Genomic DNA, 23,257 nt, shown 5'->3' on the forward strand with positions numbered 1-23,257 from the left:
GTTTCAGGAGAGGAGCCTGGGACAGTGAAGGAAGGAGTGTGTGTGTGAGTGTGTGTGTGTGTGTGTGAAGGACCGCGGTGTGTGTGTGGGGGGGGGGGAATTTCAGGCAAAGACATGCTCATCAATTTCGTGTTACACAGGATGAAGTCTGAAGTGATTATGTTAGAGGGCCTAGGAGGTGGCTGGGATGCAGCGAACCAGCAGAGACAGGGAGTATAGAAAGAGAAGGACAAGGGACTGGAGAAGGGACCACCACAGTGTACAGTCAGCTGGAGAAAAAAAGCAACAGTCAACGAGAAAGGCTGCGCGGCAGTAAGGAAGAGGAAGAAAAGACAAGGCTGTTTGTAGCTGCACATGAAGCCCTCAGCGTGCGACTTCTGAAGATACGGCAGAGCCCAGTGGTTTAAGAAGAGCAAGAGAGAAAGGCAAAGATACTCTCGAAGTTTAATAGAAGGAAAAGAAGACACTAGGACGATGGCAGGAGGGAGCACAAGTCAACAGAATAAGAGTGAAGAGCTCAGGGCACAAAAGGACACAGCTACAGATGAGCAAGAGAGAACAACAGTTTCTCCCCCTGAAACAGAAAGGAAGAAACAGAAAGAGATGCTTTTCACACACAGAAGGCAAGGTCATTTACCCAGAAAGGGAAGGGTGAACTTGGGAACCAGCAGAAAATACTTGAGGCAAGTATTTAGAACTGATGTTTAGAAACAACTTGCTATTTGTCAGGAAGCCCGCAACTGCAAACTCTATCACTAATCTTAGTATCGATGCCTTACAAATGATTTTCAAGATTTAAGAATGTTGGGGATGAGGTGTCAGAGGTGTGCGTGAGGGTACAGAGGAGGTAAGAATGGAAACGAACTGACACTTGCTTTTGGCTGGGTGGTAGGGGCTCCCTTCTACTCTCTCTGCTTTGGTTATATTTGAAATTTCCCTACTAAGAAATTCTTTAAAATGTAAGGAATGCATTTAATTCCTCATCATTCTTTTTTTTTTGTTTTTGTTTTTTTTTTACTTTTTGGCTGCACCCTGCAGCATGTGGGATCTTCGTTCCCCAACCAGGGATCGAACCTGCGCCCCTGCATTGGAAGCACGGAGTCTTAACCACTGGGCTACCAGGGAAGTCCCCAATTCCTCAGCATTCTTATCTCTAAGATCAAACAAAGACTTTGCTTGGTAAATGAAAATATAGAAAGCACCTATTCCCCTTACTCCTTAACAACAGAAATCTTTTCCCTCTTTGTTTTGTTGGAATAGAAGAACTCTCAAATAAAAATTATGCTATACTCAAGATAAACGCAAGGGCTTTCTGTCTCTGTCTAAATTAATTCAAATCCTGCAAAACACAATTTAGGATATCAGTACATTAGGGGCAGGGCAACTGACAGCCAGAAAACTATTAAAGTGAAACAATCTCCCAGCATAGCTAAGATCTTTTCCTCATTAGAAAAAAATTATGAAAAATCTCCTTTACTTACGTAAGAAAAACAGTCCCAGAACTTCGGAAGAAACTGAGGGAATTTATGAAGAATCAGTATAATAATCCATTCTATAAAATATTTTATGGATGCTTGATTATTGATGAAACCAGCCTGGAAAATCTTGTCAATAATTCTATTCAAGAAATTCTGAGAAAAATAAAGCACACAAATTAAACTGTTATGGTTATTAATTTTAAAAAATTATTTTTATTGAGATATCACTGACATAATGTGTAAGTTTAGGTGTACAACATGTTGATGTGATGAGACATTTTTTTTTTAAACATGTTTATTGGAGTATAATTGCTTTACAGTGGTGTGTTAGTTTCTGCTTTATAACAAAGTGAATCAGCTATACGTATACATATGTTCCCATACCTCTTCCCTCTTGCGTCTCCCTCCCTCCGACCCTCCCTATCCCACCCCTCTAGGTGGCCACAAAGCACGGAGCTGATCTCCCTGTGCTATGCGGCTGCTTCCCACTAGCTATCTATTTTACGTTTGATAGTGTATATATGTCCGTGCCACTCTCTCACTTTGTGATGATACATTTATATGTCGCATTATGACTACCACCTTAGCAGCACTAGTCTCTATCATGTCACGTAGTGATTTCTCTTCTGTGGTGGGAAAAATTAAAATCTATTCCTTATCAACTTTGAAAATGGTTACTAATTTTAATTAAGAAATAGTCACTATTAAAAAAACAGCTTAAAGTTTTATCGTGGCATATGAGTCTTTAAACAGTTGAAATATTACAATAAAATACTGAGGGGAAAAATATATTAAATGGGGCCATGTAAATCAGTTTCCAATTTATTTCTACAACACCTAATTGCCTTAGTATTCTATTAAAAAAACTTCTGAATAAACTTCAATTTTAAGAACTAAAGTATAAATTTTAAGCAGACGACTTTCTCAATTTTAAAGTAGCACATGACAATTTCTACTACATAGTTTATTCATATGAAAACATTATGCTTTAAGGTACGAATGTAATAAATGTTATACCTGATCGAATCTGGGGAAAAGTACAAGCAGAGTCTGCCATATTCGGTTTTTCACTCTATGTTGTTGAGAATTCACATAGTATCGAGTTCTTGACTTGGACACCAATTCATCCTTGGGGGGCGGGGGAGAGGGTGGAACCAATATTAAATTACCCACTGAATTCGTGATTAATGAAAATAAAATCAGTGACAACTTCAAGTTTAAAAAGTATAAACTGGGCATAGGAGCCTGTTATACTCTGAAAGGCAGAAGGATAAGAAAGACACTTTCTTATGATACTTTTCCCAAGTTTCCTTTCAAAACAATGAATTTCGTTCTTTAACTTATCTTTTTTTTTTTAAAGTTTTATTATTCTTATTTAATTAATTAATTTATTTTTATTTCTGGGCCACGCCGCGCAGCATGTGGGATCTTAGTTCCCTGACCAGGGATCGAACCCATGCCCCCTGCATTGGAAGCGTGGAGTCTTAACCACTGGACCACCAGGAAGTCTAAACTTATCTGCTTTTAAAATTAGAAAAGGAACCATACAAATTTACGTAGTAAAAAAAGTACCTGAAAATATACTTCTCCTTCCTTGTGCCCAGTTAAGGGGGAGACATGGGGTCACAGGGGTGGACTTGGCACTAAAAATTTTTTTAAGTTTATCGTATTTTAGTAAATAGTGACAGATCTGAAGAATATATATTAGCAAGGGAATACAATGCCCCTTGACTGTGTAAGTTTGGAATAATGGGATCTGCAATTTGATATAAACCCCACTAAGACAGGGGCACCTCAGTAAGTGGACAGTGCCATCACCAGACACAAGGCAACAGCAGCACAGAGTCCTACGTTAGCAGCGCTCTCCCCGGCTTTAATCGTCTGTGCTGCCTAAATTCAGCCAACTGGCAGGTTTACTTCTGGTACGTCACTGCTACTGCTTGAACTGCTAAGTTAAGATACTTTAAGGTAAAATAAAGCATATTTACTTTTTCTAATAGCTTGACTGCAAGATCTTCCATAAACAACTTATGAGACATATTTGAGCCATCTAATAAACACAGGAATTTGACAGCACAAATTCTCACATAATGGTCCTCTCTTTTAGTACTAAAAAATATAAAATGATAGATTATGTTAATACATTTTCAAAATTAAAAAATACATTAGATATTAATTTCAAAATATCAAAACCTTCCAAAAGTTTTCTAAAATTAAGTAGCTTCATATTTAATGACAATGCATTTTATTATTATGTTTTACATCTTTATTGGAGTATAATTGCTTTACAGTGGTGTGTTAGTTTCTGCTTTATAACAAAGTGAATCAGTTATACATATACATACGTTCCCACATCTCCTCCCTCTTGCGTCTCCCTCCCTACCCCACCCCTCTAGGTGGTCACAAAGCACCCAGCTGATCTCCCTGTGCTATGCGGCTGCTTCCCACTAGCTATCTATTTTACGTTTGGTAGTGTATACGTGTCTATGCCACTCTCTCGCTTTGTCACAGCTCACCCTTCCCCCTCCCCTGACAATGCATTTTAAATCAGGATAGACAGTGGACGGTAACAAATACATCAACAGGAGATCCTGTACACAAAGTCTGAATGAGCACGAATTCACCCAGACTTCTGGAAAAACAAGGCACACACTACTGATACTGGGTCAATAATACCTTATCTGGGGACAAAACAGATCACAGCTCATGACACTGTTCCTGGAAGAGGACCACAGACGCCTCCTGCTCAGGGGCAAGAACACACATCAACACCTCGATGCTGTCGTCACTGTGCACTCTAAGTGCACGTGCCTAAGCGAAGGGCAAACTCAGAGAGCACTCACTGTGTGTGCTCCAGATGGGGAAAATAAATTCACTGAATTGTTAATTATTTCCAGGTTCATTCAAATGACTATAATGTGAATAAATGTCATTTTAATTTAACAATATCTGTCTAGTAGAAATCAAAGTATTCTGGAAACGTCAACTAAATAAATTTCACTTATTGTTATACTCTAACCAGCCAAGAAAACAAAAAAGTTAATTAAAATAATTAACAATGAAACATGTATATATTTAATGAAGAGTGGCAGATTTAAAACATAGCTATGACTCTTAGAATAATAAACTTTGTGGTAACTGTACACAATTGTCATTTGTCGTCCTAAACTCTAAAATCAAAGTGAATCATGACAACACAATTTATTATCTTCTTCATAAACACCTATGCACAAAGTTTTGAAAATTACGTGAGAAAATAAAAACTTTTAAAAAAGCTCCAAAAACATTATTTCAGCGGTTAGATAAGGATAGGCTTATCCCAGACATCAAAACTTTAGGGCCTATTCCAACAGTGATTTTATTTTTGCGTGAGCATAGTGACTTGTTAAATAGTGGATTTTAGCCAAAAAAAAAAATAAACTGTGTGCACTGATGATCACCCCTCCACCCAAATAAAGAAGAGGGATAGGAATTGCATATTCTCCACAGTTATTTCCTTATTTATGCTGGACGTGGCACTAAATTTTTTTTTTTTTTTTTTGCGGTACGCGGGCCTCTCACTGCTGTGGCCTCTCCCGTTGCGGAGCACAGGCTCCGGACGCGCAGGCTCAGCGGCCACGGCGCACGGGCCCAGCCGCTCCGCGGCATGTGGGATCTTCCCAGACCGGGGCACGAACCCGTGTCCCCTGCATCGGCAGGCGGACTCTCAACCACTGCGCCGCCAGGGAAGCCCCACACTAAATTTTTTTTAAAGTTTATCATATTTCAGTAAATAGTGACAGATCTGAAGAAAATATATGAGCAAGGCAATATAATTTCTAACACAATTTGGAAGGCTCAAGCGATATCTTACACAGAATGTTTCTCATATGATGTTATGTTTTGAATGCCGCATTTATATCAAGATATGGAGGACCCACCATACTTACTTTTCAATAACCGTGTTCGCTGCACACTCATGCCCAAGATTTTCTATGAAGGTCTGTACATCCTGAATAAGTCTTTCCATAAAACACATGTGACAAAGAACAACAAGTTTTAGAAGAAAAAAATTAAAGTCCCAAATTAAAAATTAATCAGTATTCTTCTAACTGAAAGCCTAAAGACACAATTCTACCCAGATAGACACTTAATATAAGTTACGTGAGGCTGAAATAATGGCATCTTTTACCTCTGATCACGCCGAAACACTGTTCCAAATATACACGCCTCAAGGACAAGTTCGCTGTAATTTTTAGCAGTAGATAAAGACACATTTGAAGCAGAAACGATCCAAGATTTGCAGCAATAACTTATCAATATATTGAAGACTCCAGTTTTTATAGCAGACATTTCAATTATCCTGTACATAATCTGGAATGAAATACAATAGTTACTTTATCCTTTGACCAATTAAGTTTTTTCAAAAAAGAGAAAAAAAAATTCATGTTGCTAAAAACTGTTACTTGAATGCCTTCAAATGACAGTTTCAACATAACCATAAATAGAGTCTAAAAAATTAAAAACTCTTCACTGTTTGCACGATGCTAACCAATCACAGAATGCTAATTTTTCATTTCTTAATACTAAAAATAAATAAAATTTTACTGATACTGATATTCACCCAGAACTATCCCAGAGGAACAACTGCCCAAAGTGATAGGGAATGAAAGGGAGAAAAAACGCCTCACCTTTGACATTTTCAGTTTTCTTTGCACTTGCCAGGGGCCTCCCTTTCCTCAAAACAAAAGAGGCCCCCCTCTCTAAGTGTGTACCGTGGGTCAGGAAAGGACGCAGAGGCAGCAGGGTAATAAATGGATTTATTTTCCATCTTCCCCTTTGGATAAGGAGTGTATGTGAGTCTGAGGCATGATGTAATTCCATCACCTTATGTTCCCTACTACGTATCAGTGACTGTAAACACAAATGCCTCCAGAAACCAGAAAGACCTCTGGATAGGTTATATTCAGAGAAATATTTCCTTGAACAAGAAAAGCAACCGCACAGATACACTGACAAATGGCACGTGACGTTTGCCCTCAGGGTCCAGGAGAAATCAAGCCACGGTCTGGAGTGGAGCAACAGAAAGGGTGTGCCCCACCTGGAAGGGCCAGGGACCAGTGACCACCGGGACACTGCTCTCATGTAGGAATGACCAGCGTTGCCAGATCATACAATTTTCCAAGAGAAGAGGAAATACAGATTTTCATGCAAAGTTCCCAAGCCTTAAAAGCTGGCAACTAATTCAAAAGATTTTAATTTGATCATATGAACCAAATACGTTTGTAAGGCAGATGTGGTTCATGGGCTACCGCTGTGCACCTACTTCTTTACATCTAGCAGATTTTGTTCTTACTCATGACACTGAAGAAGGTTCAAAATACTTACTGACTGAATAAATAAATAACAACAAATCTAATATGTAATTACAAATATAACTCTCTTCATGTGCTACAGGTCACACAAATGAAAACAAAAAGTTCCCTCTTTTTTCTAAAATCATCAGATCCACAGAAATAAAGTTAGAACGGTGCTTGCCAGGGGCTGGAAGGCGGGGTGGGGAAAGGGGAGATGCTTAATGGGGACAGGGCTTCAGTTCCACAAGATGAAAAAGTTCTGGGGGTCTTTCACAATTACGTAAATATAGTTAACACTATGAACAGTACACTTAAACATGGTTAAGATGCCACATCTTATGTTACATGTTTTTGAATCCCAATTTTAAAAAAAGTTACCTCTTTGATTTTGAAATATGCCTGGCCCTTGATTTTTGCAGCAATGGTAAGAACTTTGGGATCAAAAACAAACTGAACAAAAGCTTTTAAGTTAGACCAGAATATCAGCTGAGTGTTGCTTAAAGAAGCTATGATTTTCCAAGCCATGTCAAAAGACACTATGCAGAGAGATTCAGAGGAGGTCAGAAGCTGGTAGGGAAAAAAAAAAAAAGAAATACATAATTATCACAATTTCAGAAACTGATGGTCTGTTCTTATGGTTATTCTTTAATTCAGGTCTCACTGTATCTTACCTTGGGAACCAAAATTTTCATGCAGTGGAACACAGGTAAAACTTGATCAGAAGGAAGAATTGTGAGGGCTTCTAGGGCGGACTGCAAAGTCCTTATTGGCATTTGAACAGCAGGCAGAATGGGTTCCAGAATTTCATCCTCTGAGGCTGGTATAAGGGTGTGATATTTTTTCAACAAGAAAGAGAGGCAGACCCACTGATCGTGGATATATTGTGCAACTATTTTCCCCCATCCTTGGGAAGATGACGACTCTTCAAAAAAACTGAGACAAAAAATAAAGTCACTACCCCATCCTTCTTTGAGTCTGTCTCCACTTCTTTTGCGTGTAGCAGTACACTACCCTTACAAGGGGAGAAATTAAACAGTCATTATTAAATATCCTGTCTACCAATAAACGAGGAAACACCACAAACCTCAATTTCCTAACTACGCTGAAAGGAGGTGCTTGCACTCGCTTCAAATGATTCGCTGAAAACTAAATGCAGAAAAGTTAATGGGCTTCCAGTAACAGGGATGAATAATTTGATAATATGTTATCATCCTGAATGAAGCCTCATCTCGAAGCTTCCATGACCCTTTACGTAAGGTTGAGCAATCACTAATTATCTCAATGACTCAAACAAAAACGGATTTTTAAACATGAGCAAAAAAGATGCCTTTCACGTATATGCTTCTCTCCAAGGGGTGAACACACCTGCTGTCCTCCTCTGTGTGGGGCTTCTGCAGCGTCCGATTGAGCTGGAGAGAGGAGAGGAACCTTTCCGTGGCTCCCGCATCCCGAGAGTCCAGCTGTAGCTCTGGCTTCTGGTCAATGGCCTCACACACCATGGCCAAGGCAGCCATACTAACGACTCTCTGAATCTGTCTACCCAGTGTCGGTTCCTGGGGAGCAAATGGGACAATCTTTTATTGAACATAAGCAAATCCTAACCAATAAGGACCTGAGCTCCCAGTCTATGGGAATCTCATGCCCTCCTTCCCCTCTTTGTGCCTGCTACTGAGTATCAGAGGAAATAAAAGGAAATCCAATATACGTCACTCTTTACCATTTCTGTACAGACTGGTGGCAAACAAGGTGGCAATAAAAATTCAGCAATTCAGACTGAAAGACAACTTGGATACAAAGTTCCTATGGGTGAGTCTTATTTCAACTGTTTGGCTAAAGCAGACTTAAAAAAAGACTCCTGGCGTATATATAAACAACTCCTTCAGTCAGCTGTACGCTGCTTTGGGTGACACAGCACAGCAGTTAAGAGCTGGACTCGAACCACGTGGCCTAGGTCTGGACCCTGGCTCTGCACTTACCACCAGCTGACTGTGGACACACTACACCTTGGTTTACTCATCCGTAAGACGGGGACAGTAATAGAATCTACTTCACGGGATTATTGCGAAGATTAAATAAATCGGTTATTTCATGTAAAGCACTTGGAACTCTACAGGCAGGAGCAGAAAGGAGGAAACCAAGACAGCCTGGCTTTGTTCTTACAGAGAGAAAGTCAATAATCTCAACCAAGAAGCCAGGAGTGCAGGTAAGAACCTAGATAGGGAAAATACTTCCCTGAGAGACCAAAGCAGTTCTCCCAAATACCGCCCACCAGTAACATCTCTACAGAAAGGAACCTTCTACTACTTATTTCATATCTTCCCTCACCACCACCACAGAAAATCAAGTATCTGTGCAGGTAAATTTTACTTAGCCACACTGCCAATACAGGAAATAAAATGTAGGGCTACTTTTGAGCCAATACGTTCCCTCTTAACCTTAAAGTAATTCAGTGGATTAGTAAAGAGAGTAAGCCAATCTTTAAAAATCCCTGTGGTATGGTTCACAATTCTGGTCTACATTCAAAACTCACAATGTCCTTCTGGAACACTAATTCATTAATATTCAGTAGACAGGGTGCTGAAATATTAATCAGTCCTCCTTATAATGTTCTTTTAATACAGTTCTCGAAAACTACTTCAAAAATTAGATTATTAAAGCAATCAAGTAGCTCTTTTAATTAGCAGCCCAGACCAGACTATGATTCAGCTCAAATTTTTAAAACCCTTACCGTGTGTGTTAAGTGGAAACAGCTAACATTTACTGAGGACTCTCTATGTGCCAGGTACTGTTCTAAAGGTTTACCATGCATGAGCTTGCTTTAATCCTCACATCAACCTTATAACCCTTATTTCGCAGGTGCAGTAAATGAAGCACAGAGAGGTTAAGTAAGTTCCCCAAGGTCTTTACAGCTAGTAAAGATAAAGCCAGGATTCAGAACCAGGAAGTCTAACTCCAAAGCCTGTGCTCATAACCACTATGCCTTATTATATCATGTTTCAGAAATGCCTCTAGGTACTGAAATCTAGTGGAGAAGACATATATACATAAATTATTCCAAAAGCAAGTAAGATGGAAAAAAACACAAAAATGGAGGCATAAAGAGCAACAGGTAAATGAAGAAAAGAATGAGACACTGATCAAATTTCATTTAAGAGAAAATGTAACTTGAGCTGGGACGAAAAGGATGCACCAGATACTGACAAGTGTATGTTGAGGGGAGGGCGTTCTCAGTGGAAGGACGAGACACAATGAAAGCCCAGATGAGGCAGGATATGGCATGTGCTGTGATCTGTGACGCTCCCTATGGTGGCCTAGCGTGACTGCAGCATAGAGGGCTCTGTGGAAAGGAAGGGGAGACGCTGTGAACTGGGCTAGAAAATGACGTAGAAATCCAAGCATGGAGGCTCTGGACACTGGACTGAATTTGGACACATTAAAATGTCCCTTACTGGTACTCAGGCAAAAGACCTAGTGAAAATCCACTATCTGTATCTAAATGATTTTACGATTGCAGTCACCACACCTTCATTATGTACCTAATATTATGACAAGAGTCCCAATCTTCATCAAATATGATGAACAAGGGATATTATTTTCAAAATTAAATTTCAGCAGATGCTTTTTATGTATCAAAATATTGTCCAATAGTCAAATATGTATTCTGTGTATGCCTTACTCAACATAATTACAAGCCCTGAAGCAAAGAGGATTACCTGTCCACGGTCCATCTCTTGAAGATGCCGAATGGATGCGTTTTTCAAAGGAGAAATAACTCTCCAAATAGGGTTGCCTCTTTTCCATCCAACCTTCAAGTGGAGATTTATAAGTTCAGTTAATACCATCAGGTACAAATGGCAACGTTCCAGATCTGAAACCTAAGAGAAACAATAAAACACTTAACAAGCAAGGTTCATGATTTTCACAAAGCTATGAGAGTTTAGGCAGGAAATAAATTAGTTTATCTAAAAGTACTGAAAGATGACATTGATGAGAGAAGTCATCTCTTCCAAGAAGCCTTCCATCAACTCCCCAGGCAGAGCTAAGCACATCCTCCTCTGTGCTTAGACGGTGACTCTGCAATCAGCACGACTTACTCAGCTGGCTCCCCACCTTGATTATGAGACCCTGGAAGGCAGAAACTATGTTCTACCAATTCTTGCATCCCAGGCTAACACATCATAAATAATCACAATAACAAGTATAGCAACTGCCACTGCCACTTCCTTTCCTTCAGGCAGTTGTAATACTCCATTCTCACAAGGAATGGTCACTGTCCCACTTTCCGAAGTTCAGAGAGGTTAAACAACTTACCCAGCATATCAGAGCTAGTAAGCTGGATGGGGGGCAGGGAAGGGGACAGAATTAAAGGCAGGGCTTCTCGACTCATAGACACAGGCAGACTGGGTTCGGTCCAGCTCTATCATCACCAGCTGTGACCTACTGCAAGAGACCTAACCTCTTTGGGCCTCAGATTCCTTACCCGTAAAATGGGGAGGGTAGTATCTCTCCGTCACAGGGTTTTTGTTGAAAGAATTAAGAGAGAAAGCATTCTGAAGGAACTGGCCCTGAGTGGTAGCCTTGCTTATTATCGCTGTGCCAATTCCTCTACCCTCAGGCTTCCGTGGCACACAGGAAGCACAGAATTCATTCAGTTTATCAGTTTTTACCGAGCAATGCTTAGATGCCAGGCGCTTTGCCGAGCGCTAGGATACAATGCAGAGAGAAGGAAACAACGCCAGGGCTTGGTGCCAAGACTGAACACAGCGGGTGAGAGTGAGGGATAAAGCTGCCAGGATTCCCAAGTTTTAGGCTTGAAGAAACAGGCTGGATCATGCACATCCACCGAGAAGGGAACCTGGGGCGGGGGAAGGCGGATAACCTCCTGCAGGAACGATAAGGAGTTCAGTTTTAAATAGCGTATGTGGGGGAAATTCAACCTGAGTTGTCAAACAGCAACTCGCTGAATGGGCGTTCACCTCAGAAGGTCAGTCTGAGGTAGAAAGGAATGTGACGGTCCCTGGCATAACTAAAGCTGGGGATGCCGGTGAGGTCACCTAGACAGGAGAGAATGAGAAAAGGAGGGGCCCGGGCCAACCTGAAAAACTCTGACTTCCAAGGCTACGCAGCAGAGAATGGACATTCGTGGGAGTAACGGCCAGAGGGAGGGGAAACAGCAGGAGGAGGATGTCATAAACGCCGGCGTCTCAAGGCGGAGGCGTCAACAGTGTCCACTGGGGCTGAGGGGGTCGAGAGAAACGTGGTCTGAAAAGCATCGCCAGGTGCAGGACAAAGGAGCCACTTCTACTCACAGGAGCTGCGGGGTCTGTTTACAGACCAGCTCACAAAGGGAAGGCAACAGGGCACCAGAAGGAACGCGGAATTGAGCGGGTTCTTGTTAGATGAGGGACCCTTAAAGCTGTTTCAGCGCTCACGGAAAGGATCCAGGAGGAAAGGAGAGGTGAGAAATACAAGACAGAGAGAGGCTGATCAACAGGGTAAAGTCGCTGAGCAAATGGGAGGGGATGAGGTCCAGACCACCTTCCTCTCCTGTAAGGGAGGGAAGGCAGGGAGGATGGATTCAGGGGCGGGTGAGGCAGACACCGGGCAGTCTGAAGCGGGGGTGACGCCGGCCGAGGCTGCTGTTTCCTCTGTGAAGCGAGGGGGACGGTTCATCTCTCCCTGATTCATGGCCCCGTGCGGGTAGCTTGAAATCAACCACAGGAACTAATAAACACTACAAATCAGGGCTTTTCCCCCAAGAGCCAGTTGTTAAATACTGACCATCACGCTGCTGAGGGGAAGGAAAATGCGGAAGAGATTTTTATTAAACTCTAATAAGCTACCAAACAAATGTGCTTAATTGGGAATTCTAATACCTAATGTATTAAAGAGTGCATTTTTCTAAATAATTTTAAACTATTATATAATGAGTTTACTTTTAAAAATCTTTCCATCTGAAGGATAAAATCACATTACCCTTTCCCCCCCTTTTTTTTTTTTTTTTTTTTTTTTGCAGTACGCGGGCCTCTCACCGCCCAGCCTCTCCCGTTGCGGAGCACAGGCTCCGGACACGCAGGGCCCAGCCTGGTCCTCCCAGACCAGGGCACAAGCCCGCGTCCCCTGCATCGGCAGGCTGACTCTCAACCACTGCGCCACCAGGGAAGCCCTAAAGCGTATATCTTTTTCTGCTCCCAAAGGCCGCTTTTTGAGAAACTATCACGTTAATTTTCAACTTAATACAGGGCCTGCCAGTCAGTAATCACTCAAAATATTGATGAAAAGACTGAAAAGTTACTCCAATACATACATACCCTACTTAATTCCTTCATAGTAAGTCTTCTGAGAATAAATTCCGAAACGCTCTCTGTGGTAGACATGACAAAGTTCTGAAGGAGAATAAACACCTCGTCTGTATGCGCAACTAAAATGAGAGAAATAAGTTTATTTGGTACAAAGTACACCCGACGGTCTAGTAAAAGCTCACCTATGTTAAGCATATACATGAATCACTTACCAAAAATGAATTCTAACAATAGAATAGTCATTGATACCATGGGGATCTCTACAATTAATCTTAAAAATCATTTAGGCGTTTTAGTTCTGGATAAGATACAACAAAGACACACTGCCCTCTCTCACTGAATTCAGCTACAAAACCTGGACGGAATATTCAAAACAGCTATTTGAAGACTCTGAAAGGCAAAAAGCAGCAGATGGATTCAGAAAGAAGTAACCCTGAACAGCGGTGAGTTTGCGCCTGTCCTCCCACAGACTGGACCCAGATGGCGGAGCAGTCAAGAAAGTGGGCAGCAGACTGGGCGCCCACCTTCTGGTCAGGGAATGAAAAAGGAGAATCTCAGAGAACCGGACGGTGAGTACTTAGGAGATTCCAGAGAGGGAGGCGCTCAGGAAAATGGCCCCAGCAGGTGGCTTATGAAGTGCTGGGCTCACCCCTGAACTGCTAGGCCTGGATGTGATACTATTCAGCACGTCAAAGACTTTCAGAACGGAGCTAACAGACAACTGGACAGGTCCCAGCCTGACCACCAGATGGAACACGTGGGGCACAGGTCAAGATAGCATTGCAGAGGACATGAAAACAAAACTGTGGAACCAGCACCCACAAAAGCCGGAACATCAGGAATTGAGGCCTAAACCAAGCCAGGCTAACTGTCTGCTACACAAAAATATCAACACTGTCTCAGGATCTGACCAAGATCCAGGGCCTCACAACACAATATTCAAAATATCTAGGATACAATAAAAAATAACTGGGTATATGAAGCGTGAGCTATTCCCTATCTCACATGGGAAAAGAATCTACGAATGAAAACACCAAGATGATGGTGATTTAAGAATAACCTGACCAAGACTTTAAAGCAGCTATTAAAAAATGCTTCAACAATCAATCAACACACACTCTTGAAACAAATGGAAAACCAGAAAGTCTCAGGAAAGAAAGAGAAGATATACACAAAAACCAAACAGAGATTTTTATCACTGAAAGTACAATAACTGAAAATTTAAAAACTCACTGGATGGGATTAATAGAAAGGAGATGCAAGAGAAAAGAATCAGTGAACTTGAAAACCAATCAATAAAATATGCAATCTGACACGGTATAGCCAAACTGCTGACAACCGAAAACGAAGAAACAATCTCGAAAGCACAGAGAAACAACTTATTACCTGGGGGAAAAACAATGTGAATGACTACAGAGTTCTACTGAGAAACCATGGAGGCCAGAAGCAAATGCAACACTTTTAAATTGCTGAAAGAAAAGACCTATCAAAGCAGAATTTTATATCCAACAAAAATACTACTCAGAAGGCAAAATAAAGACATTCTCAGATGAAGGGAAACTATGAGAATTCATTGCCAAGAAACTTGCTACAAAAGAAATATTAAAAGACATTTTTCGAACAAACGGTATACAATGCCACAGGAAAACATGGAAGGTCAGGGATGAAAGAGCAAAAGAAACTGTAAATATCTTAGTAAATACAACAGACTCTTCTCTTGAGTCTTTAAAATGTGTTTGATGGTTGACAGCAAAAAACACAATATTGTCCAGTAGGATTTTCAACAAGAGTAAATGTAAGGTATCTGTAATAAATGGGGGAGAGGAGGTTAAGGGACCTATAAGGTAGTAACATTTCTATGTTAATTTTAAGTGGTAAAATATTAATTCTAAGCTGACTGTAAAAAGTATGTCCATCATAATCCCTAGAGTAAGAGATAAGTCCATAATTATAGTTGGGTTCAACAGTCCTAAAATCAGCAAGAATACAAAACTGAAAAACACCATGAAGCTCTTGAATACAACTGACATTTATAGAACACTCCTCCCAACGACAGCAGAACACATACTCTTTTCAAGTGTACATGGAATAGTCACCAAAATAAGCCATACCTAGATCATTAAATAAACCTTAACAATTTTTTAAAAGTTGAAATTGTACAAAGTATGCTCTTTTGACTAGAACAGAATTAAATTAAAAAGCAATAACAGAACAGAGGGCTTCCCTGGTGGCGCAGTGGTTGAGAGTCCACCTGCCGATGCAGGGGACGCGGGTTCGTGCCCCGGTCCGGGAAGATCCCACATGCCGTGGAGCGGCTGGGCCCGTGAGCCATGGTCGCTGAGCCTGCACGTCTGGAGCCTGTGCTCCACAACGGGAGAGGCCACAACAGTGAGAGGCCTGCGTACCGCCAAAAAAAAAAAAAAAAAAAAAAAAGCAATAACAGAAAGACAATAGAAAAATCTCTAAATACATTTGCAAATAATTCACGGGTAAAAGAAAGTATCCAAAAAAAAATATTCTTAACTGAAAATACAACATACCAAAATTTGTGGGATGCAGTTACAACAAAACTTAAGAAAATCTAAATGTCATTTTAAAAAAGAAGAGAGATCTAAAATCCATGATCTAAGCTTCCACCTAAATGTCAATAAAAAGGCAAAATAAACCAAAAGTAAGCACAAAGATGTAAACATAAAAACCCAGAAATCAATGAAATTGAAAAGAGAAAAATCAACAGAGAAAATTCAATGAAACCAAAAGTTGGTTCTTTGAAAAGGTCAATAAAATTGATAAACCACTAGCCAGTCTTAGAGAGACAGAGAGAGAGCACTGCCACTATCAGGAGTTACAAAGGAATTACATCAGACCCCAGATCCTGCAGGCATTTAAAGCATAAGGGAGCACTATGCACAACTCTACAAATACAACTGTCCTCATTCACAAATGACATCACTGTCTACCAAAAAATCCCAAGGACCTATTAAAAAAACTGCTACAACTAATAAGTGCTTCAGCAAGGTTACAGGATACCAGGTCAACACACAAAAATCAATCACATTTCTGTATACCAGCAATGCACAATTGAAAACCAAAACATTTTAAAATATATCATTTACAATAATCTTCCTCCAAAAGATATAAATCTAACAAAACCTGCACGGGATCTATATGCTGCGAGCTAAAAAACTCTGATGAAAGAAATAAAAGACAGCCTAAATAAATCAAGAGATGTACCATATTCATGAATTAAAAGCCTCAATATAATAAAGAAAGCAATTCTAAAAAAACTGATCTGTAGATTTAATGCAATTCCAATCAATTCCAGCAGGATTTTTTTTTTTTGGTAAATGCAAACAAGCTGATTATAAAGTTTATATTGAAAGGCAAAGGAGCTAGAATAGCTAGAAATATTTTTGACAAAGAAGAATAAATTTGAAAGAATCACAATACCTATTTAGAGACTTACTGTAAATCTACAGTAACCAAAACAGTACAGTATTGGCAAAGGGATAAAAATACAGACCAAAAGAATCCAGAAACAGATCCACATAAATATGGTCAATAAATTATTGAGCTATAAATCACATATCTTACAATTCACCCATTAAAAGTGTATAATTTAATCGTGTCTAGTACAGACACTCCCACTTACCACTGCAACAAAAAGAATAAAATACCTAGGAATAAACCTATCTAAGGAGACAAAAGATCTGTATGCAGAAAACTATAAGACACTGATTAAAAAATTAAAGATGACACAAACAGATGGAGAGATATACCATGTTCTTGGATTGGAAGAATCAACATAGTGAAAATGACTACATCATCCAAAGCAATCTACAGATTCAACGCAATCCCTATCAAAACACCAATGGAATTTTTCACAGAACTAGAACAAAAAAACTGCACAATTTGTATGGAAACACAAAAGACCCTGAATAGCCAAAGCAATCTTGAGAAAGAAAAACGGAGCTGGAGGAATCAGGATCCCAGACTTCAGACTATACTACAAAGCTACAGTAATCAAGACAGTATGGTACTGGCACAAAAACAGAAAGATAGATCAATGGAACAGGATAGAAAGCCCAGAGATACACCCACGCACATATGGTCACCTTATCTTTGATAAAGGAGGCAAGAGTATACAATGGAGAAAAGACAGCCTCTTCAATAAGTGGTGCTGGGAAAACTGGACAGCTACATGTAAAAGAATGAAATTAGAACACTCCCTAACACCATACACAAAAATAAACTCAAAATGGATTAAAGACCTAAATGGAAGGCCAGACACTATAAAACTCTTAGAGGAAAACATAGGCAGAATGCTCTACGACATAAATCACAGCAAGATCCTTTTTGACCCACCTCCTAGAGGAACAGAAATAAAAACAAAAATAAACAAATGGGACCTAAGGAAACTTCAAAGCTTTTGCACAGCAAAGGAAACCATAAAAAAGATGAAAAGACAACACTCAGAACGGGAGAAAATATTTTCAAATGAAGCAACTGACAGAGGATTAATCTCCAAAATATACAAGCAACTCATGCAGCTCAATATCAAAAAAAACAAACAACCCAATCCAAAAACAAGCAGAAGAACTAAATAGACATTTCTCCAAAGAAGATATACAGATTGCCAACAAACACATGAAAAGATGCTCAACATCACTAATCATTAGAGAAATGCAAATCAAAACTACAGTGAGGTATCACCTCACACCGGTCAGAATGGTCATCATCAAAAAATCTACAAACAATAAATGCTGGAGAGGGTATGGAGAAAAGGGAACCCTCTGCACTGTCGGTGGGAATGTAAATTGATACAGCCACTATGGAGAACAGTATGCAGGTTCCTTAAAAATTAAAAATAGAACTACCATAGGACCCAGCAATCCCACTACTGGGCATATACCCTGAGAAAACCATAATTCAAAAAGAGTCATGTACCAAAATGTTCATTGCAGCTCTATTTACAATAGCCCGGAGATGGAAACAACCTAAGTGCCCATCATTGGATGAATGGATAAAGAAGATGTGGCCCATATATACGATGGAATATTACTCAGCCATGAAAAGAAATGAAACTGAGTTATTTGTAGTGAGGTGGATGGACCTAGAGTCTGTCATAGAGAGTGAAGTAAGTCAGAAAGAGAAAAACAAATACTGTATGCTAACACATATAGACGGAATCTAAAAGAAAAAAAGGTCCTGATGAACCTAGGGGCAAGACAGGAATAAAGATGGAGACGTAGAGAATGGACTTGAGGACACGGGGAGGGGGAAGGGTAAGCTGGGACAAAGTGAGAGAGTAACACTGACATATATACACTACCAAATGTAAAACAGATAGCTAGTGGGAAGCAGCTGCATAGCACAGAGAGACCTGCTCACTGCTTTGCTACCACCTAGGGGGTGGGATAAGGAGGGTCAGAGGAAGAAGCAAGAGGGAGGGAATATGGGGATATACATACAGCTGATTCACTCTGTTATACAGCAGAAACTAACACAACACCGTAAAGCAATTATAGTCCAGTAAAGATGTTAAAGAAAAAAAAAATGGTTAAAGTGTAAATTTTGTTATGTATATTTCACCACAATTTTTAAAAAATAAAAGCTACCTCAGGAAGAAAAGTTCAAAGAGACACAAAAGATCAAGGCCAGAAAACAAAAGCAACTCAGGAAAAAAGTGACAGCAACAAGGATTACAAGTGGATATTGTATGTGGATATATATCCACATATACTGGGTTGGCCAAAAGTTCATTTGGGTTTTTCCATAAGATGGTATGGCAAAAACGGAACGAAAATTTTGGCCAACCCAATATATTTTATGTAGATATTGTGACACATTCAGCAAGTAGTTAGGACAGAAGAAGTGTGATTAGGCCAGTTACTTTGACCCATATAATCCAAAGCAACAAAGGGAGAGTTACAATGTAACTGTAAGTACGTTTCCTCAAATATTAAAATAAACATTGTACAGTTATTCTGAATTAAAATAAAATGACCACTGGAACATCATTTATTTAGAGCTTTAAGCTGACAGAAGCAGCAAAGACCATTTAACCAAAGTTATGAATTAGGCTTTAGTTTATTTTGAACATTTTAGGACATCTTTGGGGGAGTTTTAAGTAAAATGGGTTTTCCCACATAAGCCATTATTGCTCGTAAGTAGGTGAAAATGTGTTTGCATTTCCCAGGAGTATGTTTTAATTTTACACATCTTCCCTTCTGCAGCAGACCCAGGCTTAGCCAAGTATCCTTGTATATACTATATAAGTAGCTGTAAATACAACGTAAATAGTTGCTGGAGCACGGCAAATTCAAGTTTTGCTTTTTGGAACTTTCTGGAATCTTTCCCCTGTATATTTTCTGCCCATATTTCTGACTTTACCATTATGTGTTCATTGACCCTTGTACTAGTAGTTAATCCTAGATTATTTACTCATTTATAAAATGGAAAAACTCTTTTCCTCTTCCCCCATCAAAGAAATCCTTTCAGGATTTAGATCTATTTAAAGTTAGTTAAATAGATCTAAATTAGCAGATGTAAGCTATTATATATAGAATGGATAAACAACAAGGTCCTACTGTATAGCACAGGGAACTATATTCAATATCCTGTGATAAACCATAATGGAAAAGAATATTAACAAAAGGTAAATACATGTATAACTGAGTCACTTTACTGTACAGCAGAAATTAACACAACAGTGTGAACAGCTATACTTCAATTAAAAAACCATAAAGTTAATTAAGCTTATTATGGTTTACCAATTATCTGGAAGTCAAGTACTATCAAAATTACACACTGATTTCTTTGGCTCTTGCTTGTAGTATAATGAGAGACGCAGGAGCATCAATGGGAACTTACATTCTGCAGACGAGAGCATAAAACGTGTACACAACTGCTTAGAAAAACAATTTTCCATTATCTTAAAAGTTGAATATGCACATACTCTAAGAACCGGTCACTTTGGCCCCAGGGGCACGCATGTGCCCTGGAGAGACACAGGCCTAGAAGAGACACGTAGACAAGTGTTCAAGGCAGCACTGTACATAACAGTAGTAGACAAAATGCCATCCAGTGTCCAGCAACAGAAGAACGCATAACTGTGGTGTCATCACACAACAGAAGGTAACACAACGGGGAAAATGCGCAAGTGTAAGAAAGGACACGCATGGATGATTCTTAGAAACCTGCTAAGTGAAGAAGTTACAGAAGGCTTCTTACAGTAAAGTAACATTTCTATACAGCTCAAAAGCAGGAAAATGAGACAATATATTGCTGAGGAGCATCGATGTATGTGGTAAAACCATTTTTTAAGTGCATGGAAGTGATACAGATAAAAGTCAAAATAAGGAGGCAAAAGGCAGGGATTGAGGAGTCACAGGTAAATTCCTTCTTAGCAGCAAATGCCGTGGTGGTGCGTTCGTGGGTGTTTATTCAATTATTTTGCATCATAATTACATATAACCATCACACGTTCTTGTGTGTATCAAATATCACAATTTTCCAAAAGGTACCCGTAACCCAGTCCTGCACTTGAAGGCACTGAGTCTAGTGCTTTCAACAGTCAAGACATGTCAAATGAACCCAAATTTATGCCCTTAAAGGAGTTAAAAGTCTTATAAAAAGTTACTGTTACGTGTACAGCATTCGGTTCCGCTACCATTACCAAAAATACCAGAACTTGGAAACAAGCTTTAATATTTCACAAGCCTATATTAAAACCTAAACTTTCATATTATCCTCAGGTTTAACCTAATACCAATGCTTCTCTAGAATACTCTTTTCTAAATAGAAAATTTCTAAAATTCCAAATGAAACTGGTCAGAAAGATTGGGAATCAAGGCTTACCCATCGATATTCTCATATCTGATGTCCATGGGTTTTCAACTACTGTTTTATATAAATCTTAGTTTAAGGAATGAAGAAAGTGCTCAATGCTTCCATCTACCACCCCTGTACTTCCTGGATGAAGTATTTTCTACTTAGAGGTGCTGAGGGATGAACATATTTAAAAACACATAATTATAAAATTATTGCTATTCTCATGCTTTACTTTCTGCAACATCCAGCAGCACAGTGGCAATTAGAAATGGATCTTGGCTTAAAACATGTATGAAATAGTGATCATTTTCAGTAGTCTGGAAATCAATGAGAGCCCATTGGGAAAAAAAAAAAAAAAGCAAAAGCAAATGCAATCACATTCTAAAATCAACAGTGAGCAACAAATGTAAACATTAAAATGTCAGCTCGGTGAGGGCAGTCTGCTACTCTGCCTCTGCATCCCCAGCACCAACAGGAGATACTCAGTAAATATCTGTTGAATGCACGAAGTTAAAAGGTCAGGAATTTCCTCTCATTCTGAGTACCAACGATATATCCAGCAAAACACCAACAGAAACCAATGATCCTCACCATCTTGGGTACCGGAACCTTGCAACAAGCAAGTGTGCAGTAACTTCAACAGCAACTGCAGGCATCTGTCAGTTTTCAGCAAGGGCATGTAGGCATTTGTACCAAACTTCACAAGGGCATCCAGGAGAGGATCTAAGAATATCCTTAATACATTCTGTGTCCTCCGCTTTTCACTAGACATTAAAAGACACGCCCAAATCAAGCATTTCAAAAGCATAAAGAAATTGTTTTCCAGCTACAGTCGTGGAACTGGTTAGCTAATGATTCCATTGGACAGAATTACTATTAGGGATGATCCAAACACCTAGAACCTATTCGGATGGACCTTTCTGTTTGTGCTTTTTCAGTGAGTTCAGCGATTCACTGGAGAAGAAAGCACAGGGAGCAACACAACTCTGTTCTCAACTCTGGGCACAGTACGAATGAAATCCTATATCCGATTTACTGGCAAATTAAAATGCTGAGACCTCGCTTCCGTATTTCAAAAAAACCAAAAAACAAAACAAATACATGCCAGCCAAGGAAATGAGACATGTTAACAAAAATATATATAAAGCACTGAAGATTTGTGAAAAACTGTTGTCACTAACTTTCGCACTAAAACTTTGTCTAGAAAAGAGATTTGATGTTAATCAAATTAATTGTATTATCATGCAAATGCTACACTACCTAATGAAGCTGCTTACTGCAACAATTATAATCTGGTGACAGTCTGCTCACGTTTCTCAAAATATAGATGAGATTGTTTTATCTTTATTACCTTTTAAAAAAATAACACATTTTACAAAAGGGTAAAATCCAGTAAATGTCTTTACCTAATCTTATGCTAGGACCTTACAACCCATTCTTCTAATATTCTTATACAAGACCTGTGATTCGTGTATACAGTTTTTTTTTTTTTGACCTTCTCTAGTTTAAACCTCTAATCCTACGAACTTATTGTTAATTTTAAACATTTTTAAAGCATACTGCCAATGTTCTAGTTCCTTCCTTGAATACACTGTGATCAATTCCATACCAATCGCTGAAAAGTCTGAATATGTACCATAAATCTGATTAGCCTTTTTAAAAGAAAGTTTTCTTTTCAAGTTTAGAAACACTTACCTATATTGACTCTTCATTCCTTCCACATCTATGGCCAGCAAGACCATCACAGCAACAAGCTTGGCTTCAAGCCAATCAGGCATACAGCAGTTTTCTCCTCCTTAAATAACAATAGTTAAGGTTTGCAAAGCATTATCAAAATCCTTCCAAGATGATGTTTCAAAAATAACACAGCTAAATGATTATGTTTTATCCATATTAGAGAAATACAGCTGAGAAGATATATAGTAGAACACCCCACAGCATGGCTCACTGTTACATACTTAACTGTGAACACAAAGACATCTCTGCATGCCGACTACGTGCCATGCACTGGCCTCAGTGCTGCAGACACAACGGTTCCTGTCCTCACGATACTTAGAGTGCAGAAGAAAAGAGCATTCATCAAAGAATATGCAGAGAAATGTAAAATGATAACTGTAGCGAGTGCTCTAAATGGTGCAAGTAGAGTGTATACTGGGAAGTGAGACAAAGTCACTCTGAAGCAAAGACAGTTGAGCTGGGTATAAAAAGCTGGGAAGGAATGAGGTAGGTGAAGGGAGACATGACCTTTCCAGGCGGAAGGAAGTACACGTCAGGGGCCTCCAGCAGGGGAGAGCACACCATATTCCGG

At 39.5% G+C, this 23,257-nt stretch overlaps 1 protein-coding gene across 1 annotated transcript in view; it reads right to left on the reverse strand.

Annotated features, from left to right (window-relative positions):
- Positions 1-23,257, reverse strand: part of TARBP1 (TAR (HIV-1) RNA binding protein 1) — a 63,191-nt gene that overhangs the window by 15,111 nt on the left and 24,823 nt on the right. Inside the window, exons 10-21 of the mRNA XM_029200854.1 lie at positions 22,645-22,744; positions 21,541-21,713; positions 13,126-13,235; positions 10,528-10,689; positions 8,180-8,367; positions 7,486-7,747; positions 7,193-7,381; positions 5,650-5,831; positions 5,408-5,479; positions 3,467-3,587; positions 2,496-2,606; positions 1,482-1,631 (exon numbers count right to left, since the gene is read on the reverse strand). Coding sequence (XP_029056687.1) covers positions 1,482-1,631; positions 2,496-2,606; positions 3,467-3,587; positions 5,408-5,479; positions 5,650-5,831; positions 7,193-7,381; positions 7,486-7,747; positions 8,180-8,367; positions 10,528-10,689; positions 13,126-13,235; positions 21,541-21,713; positions 22,645-22,744 — 1,820 coding nt within the window. The remainder of the gene's footprint in view (positions 1-1,481; positions 1,632-2,495; positions 2,607-3,466; positions 3,588-5,407; positions 5,480-5,649; positions 5,832-7,192; positions 7,382-7,485; positions 7,748-8,179; positions 8,368-10,527; positions 10,690-13,125; positions 13,236-21,540; positions 21,714-22,644; positions 22,745-23,257) is intronic.

Source organism: Monodon monoceros, unplaced genomic scaffold, assembly GCF_005190385.1.
Source record: "Monodon monoceros isolate NGI ecotype Baffin Bay Population unplaced genomic scaffold, NGI_Narwhal_1 Super_Scaffold_4, whole genome shotgun sequence".
Classification (NCBI taxonomy): Eukaryota; Metazoa; Chordata; class Mammalia; order Artiodactyla; family Monodontidae; genus Monodon; species Monodon monoceros.